The 14,815-nt window shown below is 47.5% G+C and overlaps 1 protein-coding gene across 3 annotated transcripts in view; it reads right to left on the bottom strand.

The window, feature by feature from the left end:
• Positions 1-14,025, bottom strand: part of ARHGEF6 (Rac/Cdc42 guanine nucleotide exchange factor 6) — a 118,031-nt gene extending 104,006 nt beyond the window's left edge. For all 3 annotated transcript variants that reach the window (XM_066581815.1, XM_066581816.1, XM_066581818.1), the window contains exon 1: positions 13,777-14,025. In XM_066581815.1, coding sequence (XP_066437912.1) covers positions 13,777-13,941 — 165 coding nt within the window. In that variant the 5' untranslated portion in view covers positions 13,942-14,025. The remainder of the gene's footprint in view (positions 1-13,776) is intronic.
• Between the last annotated feature and the right edge of the window lie 790 nt (positions 14,026-14,815).

Genomic DNA, 14,815 nt, shown 5'->3' with positions numbered 1-14,815 from the left:
CAGCTAAAATGAAACTACATTTCCCAGCAAGCCTTGACAGTTGCTAGCTGTTATGCATGCTGGGAGTTGTAGTCTCACAACAGCTGGAGAACCGCAGGTTGAAGACCACTCGTCTATAGCAATTAAAATGATCAATTCCAACAGTTGGAAATGTATTCCATGAACTGAAAATTAAGAACTATTTAATAGGAATTTCTTTTTAGGAATCGCTTAAAGGGGTTGTCCCGAGGCAGCAAGTGGGTCTATACACTTCTGTATGGCCATAATAATGCACTTTGTAATGTACATTGTGCATTAATTATGAGCCATACAGAAGTTATAAAAAGTTTTATACTTACCTGCTCCGTTGCTAGCGTCCTCGTCTCCATGGTGCCGACTAATTTTCGCCCTCCGATGGCCAAATTAGCCGCGCTTGCGCAGTCCGGGTCTTCTCCTCTTCTCTATGGGGCTCCGTGTAGCTCCGCCCCGTCACGTGCTGATTCCAGCCAATCAGGAGGCTGGAATCGGCAATGGACCGCACAGAAGCCCTGCGGTCCATGAAGACAGAGGATCCCGGCGGCCATCTTCAGCAGGTGAGTATGAAGACGCCGGACCGCCGGGATTCAGGTAAGCGCTGTGCGGGTGGTTTTTTTAACCCCTGCATCGGGGTTGTCTCGCGCCGAACGGGGGGGGGGTTTAAAAAAAAAAAAAACCCGTTTCGGCGCGGGACATCTCCTTTAAAGGACCCTCTGGGCCTGGAGAAATAAATATGGCCAGACCACTTTTGCTGACTGCCTGATGTACAGTGTACATTAATTAGTATGCATTAGTGTAAGGGCGCCTTCAGACACCGTATATTGCAGCAACTGTGAACGACTGAACGATATCTGCCTAAATAAACAGAGGTCACGGGCGAACAAGGACGTCATTCGCTCATTTAAAAGAGCCTTAAAGCACTTCAGGTGCCCTGATTAACCAGTACTGGCAACATGAGCAGCGCTCGCCTGTCAGATCAGCATGTGGTGTCTTAGGGCCCTTTTACATGGGATGACCTTTCAGATGCAGATGCTTGACATGAGACTTCCCTCTATGAGTGAGGAACAAAGCATCAGGCATGTTGAAGTCCAACATGTATGAGCTCACTTCCACCTGACATCTACCATCAGTACAGACACAGACACAGACACACACAGACACACACACGTCAGCCAATCCCTACCTTATCTTATGTCTTTGGCTAACTTCATATAGGAGGTTCAGCTATCAGATGGTTAACTGAATACAGTAATAGCAAAACCAGCAGTTAGAAATATTAAGTCTGTAAAGGTTTCTATTCTCTAAATGTAAACATGAATGGTTCCATTCATTGACATCCAGCAGAGATCTTATAAACTATGAGGAATTGACATAGGTCATTGCACAGTAGCACAATGTAAAGGATTTAGCTCAATTTTAAGTGGTATTCCAACTAATTACATTTATGGCATATGGGTAGCATAGGTCATGTCTGGTAGGTTGATATAGCACCTCTGGAAGGAAGCAGTGAAGAACTATAGATACAAGCTTGTGTTTTTCGTGCATAGACTATATTCACCAACAATATAAATCCATTTAGCTTATAGTGCATACGTCTACACTGGGTTCCTAACAGTCAGTACACTAGTGTATATAAAGCTCTATTCACATTGCATGTCGTCTAGTTTTCCCTGCCGTATGCCACTGTATAGACATACAGTGGCAAGCGCTGACCATTGACCACAATGCAAAGAAAAGCATACAGAAGGATATAAAAGAAATGTAAAAACAGGATTCACCTTTTAAATTCCGGATGCTACAGTCCCAAAAGCACCTGCAGAGGTGACATGCCACTCATGTCACCCCTGCAGGAGTTGCAGGACCAAAGCGATGGGGACCGAAGTAATGGTACTGGAGAGGTAGGACATTTAAAAGTTAATTTTTTTGTTTTTTTACATCTGAAGGTGACCTTTTCTGCTACAGATTCCTATACAAACCACGGCAGAATTTTACATGTACTCAATATCAGAATTTTCAGGAGGCATGACATACAAGCCCTACCCCAAAAATAAGCCCTATCTGCATAACAAAAAAAACCAAAAACAACACATCACCTAACAGGCACTGTCTGCTCAGCTGCACTTCTCCTTGCAAGTCCCCGGAACACTTGCTTGTAGCTTTCTCCCACTGCTTCTTGTCAGAAGTTCAAAAACCCCGCCTCCGATTGATTGCAAGCACCGCGGTTCAGACAATCCCTGCAGCACTCAATTAACCAATCACAGCCATTCAATGCTATGGCTGTGATTGGTTCATAAAGCGCTGCAGTGATTGGTTCTTGAGTGCCGCGGCTCAGCTAATCAGAGCCATTGCTTCATGGAAGCGGGGTTTTTGAAACCCTGAGCAGGAAGCAGTGGGGGGGGAGCTACAAAAAAGTGTGCCAGGGACCTGCGAAGAGAAGTGCACTTAACAGACAGCGCCTGCTCGGTGATGTATTGTGTTTTTTTTTCACGCAGGTAGGGTTTATTTTAGGGCTCAAACAGTAGGATTTCCTACTGTAAAAGGTGCATCGCACAGCATGAAAACCATGTTTTCGTGCGATGTGTGCAACACAAAGGAAGGCTTCAGAGGGAAACATTGAGATTGAAAAAAATAAAAATAAATAAATAATCGCACATCGCAGAAAATAGAGCATGCCACAATTTTTTGCTCCGTCAACATCACATCAGTGAGAACATCGCTAATGGAACAAAACAATTGTAAATCACTGATTTCATAGGCCGCCTGCAGACGGCCGGGTCGGATCCGACTGCGAGAATTCTCGCAGCAGGATCTGTCCCGCGCCCCTGCAGGGACTGACGCGTACTCACCTGCTTCCGCGGCTTCGGCTGTTTGATGTGAAGGCTGCCGGGCAGCCGACACATGCGCAGACTGGAGCCGGTGGCCGGGGAGTGAGATTTCTGTGCGGGGCTCTGCGAGGCCCGCACAGAAATAGAGCATGCAGCGGTTTGTTTGCCGCGCGATATTTCGCATGGACAAATCGCGGCCGTCTGCCTAGGGTTGCGTTTGCTAACACAATCCTATGGCAGCTTCCACGGGTGGAAATTCTGCGGGAAATCCGCCCGTGTGCAGGAGGCCATAATCTGCTTTTTACTGACTCTCGCATCACCTGAAAATTGTGCGAAAATCACCTGATTTTCTCGCTCGCATGAAGCGGGCCTTACTGCACATTTACCTGCGAAAATCCACAGCATAACATGACAAGCTCCAGATTGACAATTATTTCTTTGGCACCATTATCTGCCCTACCCCATACAAATTGTAGAAAATGTAAAAAGTTATATATACTTTCAGGAACTCTCTTACTTGATACTTTTTTTTTTTAGACTTCTGAGTTTCAGCCCTGGATGCCGTTACGCCTTGTGAGCGCCCCACTCTGAGAACCTCAATCCCCCAGTGTCTGCTATGTGGACCAGAAGGCAGTCTCTCTATGCAAGTTTCTGAACGCCTCGGGCCTATTTCCACAGATAAAGAGGAGACTCATGACACCGCACCTTGCGGAAGAGAAGGGGTCGTATCTGGAGGAGGCGCACAAGTGTTCCGAAAATCTCTGTGGCATTGTACTTCAGGCGATATTTTGGGTAGAGGCTTGAATCCTACTGAACTCTACCCTATCTTTACCTTGTATACGCCTGCGGTTTTAGTGCAAAGCCACATGTGTGCAGAATTGTACAGCCAACTCCTGGTATACTATTATAGCAGCTGCAGGAAGTGATCCAATACTGTATATAGATGAGGAATGTACAGGCGGGGCGCTGACGCTCACAGCAGAGGTGGAGCTCAAGTTTGGATTTCAGAGTGTGTTTAATTAACGGCCATGTGGCTTTGTAGAAAATCTAACTTCCTCTTTTCTGCAGATGTACATTGTTAAAGCCGCACATTGTCTTCTCACATCATAAGTAATGGATACAACACTGAGAAATACTGAGCAGATCTATATCGTACAGACCTGTAATAGTCGCTCATAGACTTCTCTGGGCCCATATGGGAATTTGAGACAAAAAAGTGACCGTGTGTATGTCCGTGATATCGGAGTCTCGGGCATGTGCAATGCCTATCGCAGCTCGTACGCAATCTCTGCCAGCAGGGCGTAGGGGCTGCATGAATCACAGTGTTGAGCCCTAAGTAGTAGTTTTTAATTGCAGTTCTTCCGCAAGTAAAAAAATCACATCCAAAAACCGTATGTAGTTTTTACGAATACATTCGGTTTTCAAAAGCTGCATGCATTTTTTAATGCATTTTTTACTTGTGGATGAACCTCAATTAAAAACCACAAAAAAACCAGCAAGTGTGAACACAGCCTTAGGTCAGTCTAACACACATCTTTATACCGCGGCATCCAGAGCGCCGTGCTAAACGCGGTACAGTGCTCACATTGACATTAATGGGGCTTCTCAGACCTGCGCTGTTACAAACAATTTTTGAGCTCTGTCTGCTCTATTTTTCAGCATTTTTGCGTTTTTTAGCGCATCCCATTATAATGATGGGGTGCGTTAAAAAGGGTTGTCAAAACGCTGCACAATGTGTTCAAAAATGCCACGTTTTCTGAATGCAATGTGAGAGAGTGCGCTTACGGACGTATTCTCTATGGCAAAGCTGCCAACCAGCCGGAAATTCCTGGACAGTCCATAAAATATAGGGCACTTTTTTCGGTGTATGTGATTTATTTGGAGCTGTTAGTACTTGAGCAGATTATTAGAACTGTAATTATTGGCATTTTACAGCACAGAGTAAATGCTGTTAATGAGAGGCATGCGGATGTTGTCACAGATCTGCCATGGTATTCATCCTTAGCAAATCCACAGCATAAATGCTGCAAATCTCAGCTAGACTAATACAACATCCTCCTCTGGCCTCCCATCCAATGTACTTGTACCCTCCAATCTATCCTGCATCCTTATCCACCTCTCCCCATCACTCCCCTGCCTCTCCTCCCTGCTAATCCCTGCCTGTTGTCCAGAGAATCCAGATTATTATCAATAACATACAAGAAGTCCACAACGCGCCCCCTCCATACATCTCTGATCTCACCTCCCAACACCTCCCCACATGTAACATCCAGTCTACAACGCGCCCCCTCCATACATCTCTGATCTCACCTCCCAACACCTCCCCACATGTAATATGCAGTCCACAACCTGTCTCCTCCATATCTCATCTCACCTCCCAACACCTCCCCACATGTAATATCCAGTCCATAACGCGCCCCCTCCATACATCTCTGATCTCATCTCCCAACACCTCCTCACATGTAACATCCAGCCCACAACCTGTCCCCTCCATACATCTCTGATCTCATCTCCCAACACCTCCCCACATGTAACATCCAGTCCACAACCTGTCCCCTCCATACATCTCTGATCTCATCTCCCAACACCTCCCCACATGTAACATCCAGTCCACAACCTGTCCCCTCCATACATCTCTGATCTCATCTCCCAACACCTCCCCACATGTAACATCCAGTCCACAACGCGCCCCCTCCATACATCTCTGATCTCACCTCCCAACATGTAACATCCAGTCCACAACGCACCCTCTCCATACATCTCTGATCTCACCTCCCAACACCTCCCCACATGTAATATCCAGCCCACAACCTGTCCCCTCCATATCTCATCTCACCTCCCAACACCTCCCCACACGTAGCATCCAGTCTACAACCCGCCCCCTCCATTCATTTCTGATCTAAATCCTGATACTTCCCAATTCGTATACCCCCCCTCCAGTCCCGAAGACCTCCTCTTCTACTCCCCCCTAGTGAGCTTCTCACACAACCATCTCCAGATTTCTCCTGTGCGTCACCTAAACTCTGGAACCCGCTACCCCAACACATCAGACTCTCCATCATCTGGGAAATCTTCAAAAGGAACCTGAAAACTACATCTTCAGATGAGCCTGCAACCCAGAGTAAGGCCGTCTGCACACGAGCAAGTTGGATTCCGCATGCGGGAACCTACAGCGGAATCCAGCTCTGACCCGGGCCAACAGCTCTGCGTACCTTCTTTTCCTGCATTTTCAGATGACCGTGGAAGCTTGACGTCGGTCATGCACAGTACAGATTTTTTAAAAATATGTTGTTTTTCCCACTTTGTCGCTAGGCGATGATACGGGTGCCCATGGCCTATCTGCAATGTCAATTGCGGAATGGGCTGCGGGTTGGACAGCTTCCATTGATTTCAATGGAAGCCGTCCTTGTGGAGTCCACAGAAAAATGGAACATGCTGCAATTTTAAATATGCTTGCAGAAATTGCTATCTGATCATCTAAGCAGACATGCGACTGTTCTATTCTTTTAATGGGTGCGGAATACCATGAATTGTCTGTGCGGGTAACGGTCACCGATTCCACAATTGAAATCTGGTTGTTTGCAGCCAGTCTAAGTCTAACCCCAATGCCTCAACAACGGAAGCACCTTCTACCCCACCCAGTGTCTCCATCCCCTCCCCTGTAAGTCCTTGTGGGCACAAGTTGTCTACATCCACAGGACCCCAGTGCAGTACGTGTATCCAAGGGGTTACATGCCATGTCTCTACAGCAGGGGTCCACAAGCTTTTCTGGTCTGAGGACCACATTGTCATAATGAAGCGCTTACAAGGGCTGCAATAAAAGGACTATTACCATCTGAGACATTTACAGCATATCATAAGCTTAAGCCGTTAATGTCTGATAGGTGCCAGTTTCACTTCCAAGTCTCCTACTGATCATGGGAATGGGGGTCCCTTCTCTCCCATACATCACTCCAGAGAGCATGAAGCCATGCGTGTGACTCTGTTGGTTGTAGATGATGGGTGTTGTAACTGCCCAGCATTTCACAACTCCTATAAACTACAATGGAGCAAGCCGCATGCATAGACAGCCCCCTCCTGCTACTTACTGGAGTGACATAGAGGGGTCCTAATTCTTCTGATATATGGTGGACCCATAGATGACTTTACAGTTCACCATTAGTACGTGTCCGTTCCTGAGCCGTGTGCCATTCCTCTCTTATATGGAATCTACATGTGAGCGGCCACAAAAAAAGCTGCACAGAATGATATTGCAAACTGCCTGTGAGCCCCGATCAGCAGGTTGTGCACCCCTGTCCTGGGGGAACGTGAAGTATCCTGGCTATACTTTTGTTAAAGGGGATGTCCAGTTACCAGACAACCCTGCTTCAAAAGGACTGCCTGTACTAAAATAATAGAGTGAACTATACTTCCGCCTCCACAGATGCTGGGATCCAGCGCTGCAGCTCCGCTGTGGTCCCGGTGATTGTTGTGACAGATGATCTCACAGGAAATTAGGGGACTGCTGCGGCATCTCTGCTCCTTCTCCTGACATTGACGCTCACATCCTAAGGGCCATGATGCCAGGAGTTCAGGAACGTAATGCTACAGCCCCTGATTGGATGCAGCGGTTCCCTGATTTCCTGTAACGTTACTGGTTATGACAATCACCGGGACCACAGCGGGACTACAGCACTGGATCCCGGTAGCTGGGGAAGGGTAAATATAGTTCACTTTTATTATTTTAATACAGGGGGGGGTCCTTTTGAGGCAGGAATTTCTGGTAATCGGACAACCTCTTTAGGGCCGGCTTCACACGGGCAAGAAAATCGTGGGGTGAGTAGGGTCATACACATGAGCACTTTTTTTTCTGCATGGGACCGCGATGCGATACAGGAATCGAACCATGACAAGCCCTGTCTTGTGCTAGCTCTAGCATCGCAGCGCCCATTGTTTTCAATGGGGCCGACAGCAGCATCACACCATGTGCACGGCGCCCGTGATGCAAGGTCTCCCATTGAAAGCAATGGAAGAAACTCTGTAAAACCTCCGCCGCGGCTGTCAGCCAGGGTCTGTTCACTCGTTGCAAATATGCTGCAGTGCTTTTTCATATAGAAGATCATAGCCTTTGACAGTACCAGTAAAGTGAGGCCGCCTGCACACGGGCGTATTTGCATTGCGGAATCCGGAGCGGGCGTCTGCCTCCACAGCAAATACTGCCCATTAACATGTTATTGAAAAATCGCTTTTCCCTATCCACCAGCGGAAATCAATTGCGATTTCCTGCTCGTGGAGAGAAAATCGCAGCATGTTCTATTTCAGCGCAGACTCCGCGTGGGCGGCTTCCATTGAAGTCCAATCATCATTGTGCAAAGGTCGCGGAATCCGCATTATTGCCTACATAATCTGTACTACGCATGTACACTGGCCGACACATCTGCAATACATATAATGAAGAATCCGGACAGGTACGCAGGGATCACCAGCCGGGCAAAGGGTTGAATCCCGCATGCAGAATCCGACCCGGCCGTGTGCATTCGGCCTGAAAAATGATTTTTCCAAATCTCACCCACACGCTGTGTAAATAAATCCTACGGTACAGGTTATAAATGTGCAGCATGTCAATTTGCTCCCGCCCCCTCTCTGCCTCCTCTCCGCCCCTCTGCACTATTTGCAATTAGGAGAGGCGGGACGGGGCTAATTCACGGAACTTAGCCCCGCCCCATCCTGCCTCCTTTCATTGCAAATAGTGCAGAGGGGTGGAGAGGAGGCAGAAAGGGGGCGGGAACTCAGTTCCTGCTCCTGGCTCTTCCATTCCCCCTTCTGCAGATGAGGACACCGTATATCGGCTCGGCGTGAAAACCGAGCCAATATATGGTCGTCTGAATCCACCGATATACAGTGTCCTCATCTGCGGGGGGGGGGGGGGGGGGGGGGGGGGTTGGAGTATAACAGAGCCAGGAGCAGGAACTGAGCTCCTGCCCCCTCTCCACCCCTCTGCACTATTTACAATGAAAGGAGGCGGGACAGGGGCAGGGCTTTGTTCTGCTAATTAGCCCCGCCCCATCCCGTCCCGCCTCTCCCCATTGCAAATATTACAGAGGGGTGGAGAGGAGGCAGAGAGGGGGCGGGAGCTCAGAGCACTGCTCCCGGCTCTTCCAGGTTCCCCCCCTGCAGAGAGAGACGCCGTATATCGGCTGGGCGTGAAAACCCGGCCGATATACGTTTGTGTGAATCCAGCCTTAAATCCATTCATCAGGGATAATCCGTTTGTGGCTTCCTACTGCAGCCTCCATGTGGAAACTCTCCGACATTGACACGCTGATTCTTTTTATGACGTGGAATCCCACTGCACACAATAGAACGGAATACATGCTGAAATGCGCCATGTGAATGTATCCTTGCTCATCCATATAGCAGTCTATACGGACATCATACACCCACTGATCTCTATGGAAGGCCCATGTAGAAAAATGAACTAACAAGAACTTTGTTAGAACTTTGGCAACTCAAAGTTCAGCATAAATTCAATGTGGAGTAAGTAGTACCGTGTTTCCCCGAAAATAAGACAGTGTCTTATATTAATTTTTGTTCAAAAAGGTTTAACTTTTTTACATATATAGCTGCCTGGACACTATTTAAATTGACTTTTTTTAATTAACTGCTAGCAGGGCTTAATTTTGGAGTAGGGCTTATATTTCAAGCATCCTCAAAAAGCCTGAAAAATCATTTTGCATTCTCAAAAAATCTGGAAAATCATGCTAGGTCTTATTTTCCGGGTATGTCTTATTTTCAGGGAAACAGGGTATTATATCAGCCATATATCTGAAACCCCTTTAAATGCGTTACTTATTAAACTAGTGTAAAATATGGGATATGATTCCCACTCCTTGAATGCTGAAACAAATTCACTTGCAGATAGAAGGATATTCCACAGTGAGGAATTTGTGGCGTGTTTAGGAATGTGTCCTTATTGGGTTAATACTTGCATAAACACGGTGCTCACAATTCAGTACAAGCTTCCTGACTTCGTGCCATCGCCAATGCAGAAAACATACAAGTAATACAGGAGAGCACACGGAAGCGGCCATGCAGAACTAAAAGGGACGTTAGTTCATCCTTCATTAATAAACTGCATTGTTCCCGGCTATCCGCCATGTCAGGCGGGGAAGAGGCGGTATTAGTGACAGACATTCATACAAGTGTCGGCCTCATGATCGCTCCATTATCTCCCATTCTCCAGCTCAGAGCTTCTCCTAAGGCCGGATTTCCATGGGCGAGCGTGATATCAGTCTGAGAATCTCGGACTGATACCGGCTTACTAACATACAATTTCAGTACATTTCCAAAGAAAAATGCGATGTTTCTTTCGCACGTGAAAACTGCATATTGTTCCGATAGGGAAATTCAAAAAATAAATAAAACCTCATCGCATGTGCACAAAAATTGCATATGCATGCGAGCTCGATGCAAAAATGTTTTTTTGCTCCAAAATAAAATTATGGGCAATACGGCCCAAAATAGAGGCAGACTGCGACTTTTCTGACCAGCAGCATCGCTTCAAGAGAAAAATCACCCATGCAAAAAACAACCAATAGGTTGTTACTAGAGATGAGCGAGCATGCTCGTTTAAGGCGGATGCTCAAGTGAGCATAGGTCTTCTTGAGTAACTGATTACTCGTCCGAGCAAATGTGCGAGGGGGGGGGGGGAGCTGTGGGGAGAGAGATCGAGAGAGAGAGATCTCTCTCATTCTCCACCCCGCCCCCTTAGCATTTGGTCGGACGAGTAGACCGATGCTCGCTCGAGCATCTGCCTTACACGAGCCTGCTCGCTCGAGCATCTGCCTTACATGAGCCTGCTCGCTCGAGCATCTGCCTTACACGAGCCTGCTCGCTCGAGCATCTGCCTTACACGAGCCTGCTCGCTCGAGCATCTGCCTTACACGAGCCTGCTCGCTCGAGCATCTGCCTTACACGAGCCTGCTCGCTCGAGCATCTGCCTTACACGAGCCTGCTCGCTCATCTCTAGTTGTTACAACACATGGGTTTTGTGTGTCTCACAAATAGAAAGACTCACACGCTTTCTTGCCCGTGTTAGAATGTATTCACGCAACCGATTTTCCTACACAAGTTCTGTCTGATTGCGATATGGACAGAACTGACATGAGAAAAGAACACGTGGATTTCAATTTTATACATAAGAGTAATTTTTCTTTCAGACTAACGGCCCGAGATAGGAGCAAAGCTGCATGTCCTATTTTTGGGCGATTCTGGTCAAGAATCATGCATTCTTACCTATAGGAGAAAGAAAAAAAAAAAAATCACATTGCGCTTGTATGGAACAACATGAAATTTTCACGCGTGTGAAGAATTGCATATACCGCGTTGTGTTATTTTGTTGCAAAATGCATCGCACTCACAAAGGAAAACTGTGGTTTGCAAGTGTGAGATCAGTCTGAGTTTCTCTGACCAATATGGCACTGGCCCGTGTGAATGCACTCTAAGGCCTCATGTCCACGGGAAAATATCCGCAGCAGATCAACCGCACGCATGATCCACACCCCATAGGGATGCATTAGACACCCGCAGGTAATGAAATACCTGTGGATGTCATTTTCCCCTGAGGCACAGATTGCATGTGCGGGAAAACACCAGCAGCAGGCTCCATTTTAGTGCGGGTCTCCCGCGGCTTCTATTGAAGCCTATGGGAGCCGTCCGGTGTGTTTCTGCTATAGCGCGGGACCGCGGGAAAGCAGTCACTTAAAAACAAAAAAGTGTGCACGGCGCATACGCGCGGCACGCCGAACACATCTGCCGGTCCGAAGAGAGAAGTTCCGGCCGTGACAGAGGGGAGATCCGCAGCGTCCGGACAGGTAAGTATTTCTGATTTTATGGCCTCATGTCTACGGGAAAGGAGGGACCCACTGCGGGATTCTGCATGGAGAATCCGTGCAGGCCCTAATTTCCCTGTGGACATGAGGCCTAAGAACTCGGACCGATGTTGTAGTGATTTTCTATGCGAGTGTGATGTGTCTGCGAGAAAAATACGTTGTTTTTTTTTTTATCCCATAGGAAATAAAGGGCGATTCTTAAACAGAATTGGCCCAAAATAGGACATGCTGTGCGTTATCCGTCTCGCACTTCGATCTCGGCGGGAGTGAAAAAAGTGCTCATGTAAATTAGCTTATCGAAAAAAATGGGTTATTTTCCCATGGGGGTTCTGTTCACATTGCAATTGGATGGAAGTTGCGCAGGACAATCGTTAGGTGCCTTTCACACAGGAAATAATTGTCCGCAGGATAAAGCGCAGATGCGGATCTTTGATAATTAGGCTGACTTTACACAGCGAGAAAATTGTGCGAGATTTATGCATTGCGAGATACGCAAATATGAACCCCATTCTTTTAAATGGGGTTATACACAGGAGTGATTACTCCCCGCATGACATGTTCTATCTTGCACTTGCCTCGCACTGCCCATGGTTTTCAATGTGGCTGGCGGCAGGATCGCTGACCCCATTTAAAGCAATGGGAGAAACTCAGTGATTCTCAGCCGCGGCTGTGACAGGTGTGTAAACCCGACCGATATACGCCCGTCTGAAGAAGCCCTCAGTGTGGATTTTGTTGCACCTTCACAAGAGCGTAACAAACAAGGCGTTTTCATGCATATCAGTGTATTCTACTGCACTTTTTCTGACCGCATGGCATGCTCATTTGCGCGCAGCAAAAAATGCGCTGATAGAAATGGCTAACTAGTTCCAGATGTGCTCTTTTTGCAGCAGAATTACGCAGTGTTTCACACATCTCCTTCCACATTTGTGCACCCCTCCCCCCATTGACTTACATAGGAACTTTTGGTGCGCAAATATGTACGAAATAGAGTATGTTGGGTTTTTTTGCACTGCCGAAATTCGAACACAAAATATGCGCATCTGAACAAATTCATTGCGATCAAAGGCTTCTGCTCACTGCGTATTGCACACATAAATACGTCCATGTAAAGCCGGCCTAATTGCGAAGTTGTAAACCTCTCCTGTATATTAGAAATCCACAACAATTGCGCAAGGTGTCGTCAAAAGCTTTTCCACTACACAATTTAATCGTGCAGTTTTGAAGCAATGGATTGCGCGGATTCTAGAAGGTGCGCAATTCAAGCCTTATGGGGATACCATTAAGTTACAGAAAAATCGACTAATTCCATCCCGTGTGAAAAGTCCCTTAGTGTGAATACACCCGGACTAAGGCCTCACGCATGTGGCCGTGACGGACTTCACAGCGGAATATCGCAGCAGAGTCCGTCATGGCGCCCCCCATACCCACCTCTCCGGATCTGCTGTGCGCGTCCCGTATGTCAAGCCAGCACGCATGCGCAGTACAGCGCGTCACGCGCCGACAGTGTGGGGTGACGCAGCCGGCGGTGGTCGGGGATGTGTAATCATGCGATACTTTCGCTGTGCTACAGTAGAAGTATAGCGTGACGGCAGGCTTCCATTGACTACAATGGAAGCCGACCACGCGTATTCCCGCGGCAACTAGAGCATGCAGCGGTTTCTTTCATGCGGCGAAATTCCGCCGCACGAATATATTGAGGTATTAGGTTCAATAGAAACGTGAAACGCAGCAGTAATCCAGCCGTGGGCGTTAGCCCATACCTGTGTGATTGGCTGATTCTAGCAGTTATGTAAGTGTAATGCTCCTTTAATACTTTTTCAAAGTTTTAAAAGTTCAGTAAACTTTCCCAGCCTGATCAGCCTTTAACTCGCAGCATCCCATGACAGCTGCATGCTGAGAGCTGTAGTTCCTGGAGAGCTCGGTGCATGTTCTCCCTACCTGGATTAGGGCATTATCTACACCGATCAGGGCGTTTCCCTCCTGCTTGCAGATCCCAGCGGTATGTACTAACAACGAGCTAACAAGTACGCGCACAGCCCCGCTGCCGTAGTCTGCCCCACGCTCACCCTGTCCACGGAGCCCGGCAGCAGCCGGGTCATCAGCCGGCACAGCACCACCCCATCCTTCAGGGAAGACTTTAGGAAGTCTTGGGGGTCACAGATGTTCTTCTTGGGGGAGTTGAGGACCCCCAGAGAGATGAGCCAGGTGACAGTCTGCTCCTCGGGGTTCATGGCTGTGCAGCAGGGACTAGAAGAGTGTCATGTAGCCACATCCTGATTACATCGCAGGCTTCTTCCTTTTTCTCTGCAGCAGCAAACACAGGAAGCTGCTGCTTATGTCAGTCACCAGCCAGAGCCTCGGGTGACTCCGGGGAGAGTCCGGCTCTGAGGACTGTAGGAGCATGTAGGGTGGTCACAAGAAGTAAGTGAACCCTTTGGAATCCCCTGCATTTCTGCTTTGATTACTAATAAAGTGTACTATGATTGTTATTTAACTCCCAAACATAGATACAATGTAACCAATAGCAAACTGATGAAACATCCACGACTTTTATTGAGCCCATTGAGTAAACCTCCACAATGCTGGAGGAAAAAGTAAGCGAATCTTAGAATTTAACTCCTTAATGTTCAATGACATAAAGTTACATCATGGAGGTTGAGGGTTTGTATTGAGGGGTTCGGGGTCGATCCCGTTCCATACAATGCGGGTGCTGGCTGTTTCTAACAGCTGACACCCTCCGGTAACATATGCGATCCGCACTATCACTGATCGCAGACATTAACCCTTTAAATGCCTCGTGTCAATTCTGACAAGAGCAGATCGCAGTCAGAGTAGGACAGATCACAGACCACCTCTTGCTCTCCCTCCACTCTTCAATCACATAACACAGCGGCCATTCAGTACTGAACAGCAGCTGTTTAAGCTGAACGATGATCGATGAGCTTCATCGCTGATTATTTATGCAGCATAAAAGATCAGCGATGAAGCTCATAGCTTATGATGCAGTTTAAACAGCTGCTGTTCAGTACTGAATGGCCGCTGTGTTATGTGATTGAAGCGTGGAGGGAGAGCAAGAGGAGAAAAATCTCCTGCACTGCCCCGCCC

Source organism: Eleutherodactylus coqui, chromosome 10 (assembly GCF_035609145.1).
Source record: "Eleutherodactylus coqui strain aEleCoq1 chromosome 10, aEleCoq1.hap1, whole genome shotgun sequence".
Lineage (NCBI taxonomy): Eukaryota > Metazoa > Chordata > Amphibia > Anura > Eleutherodactylidae > Eleutherodactylus > Eleutherodactylus coqui.
This window is presented reverse-complemented; position numbering and strand designations above follow the sequence as displayed.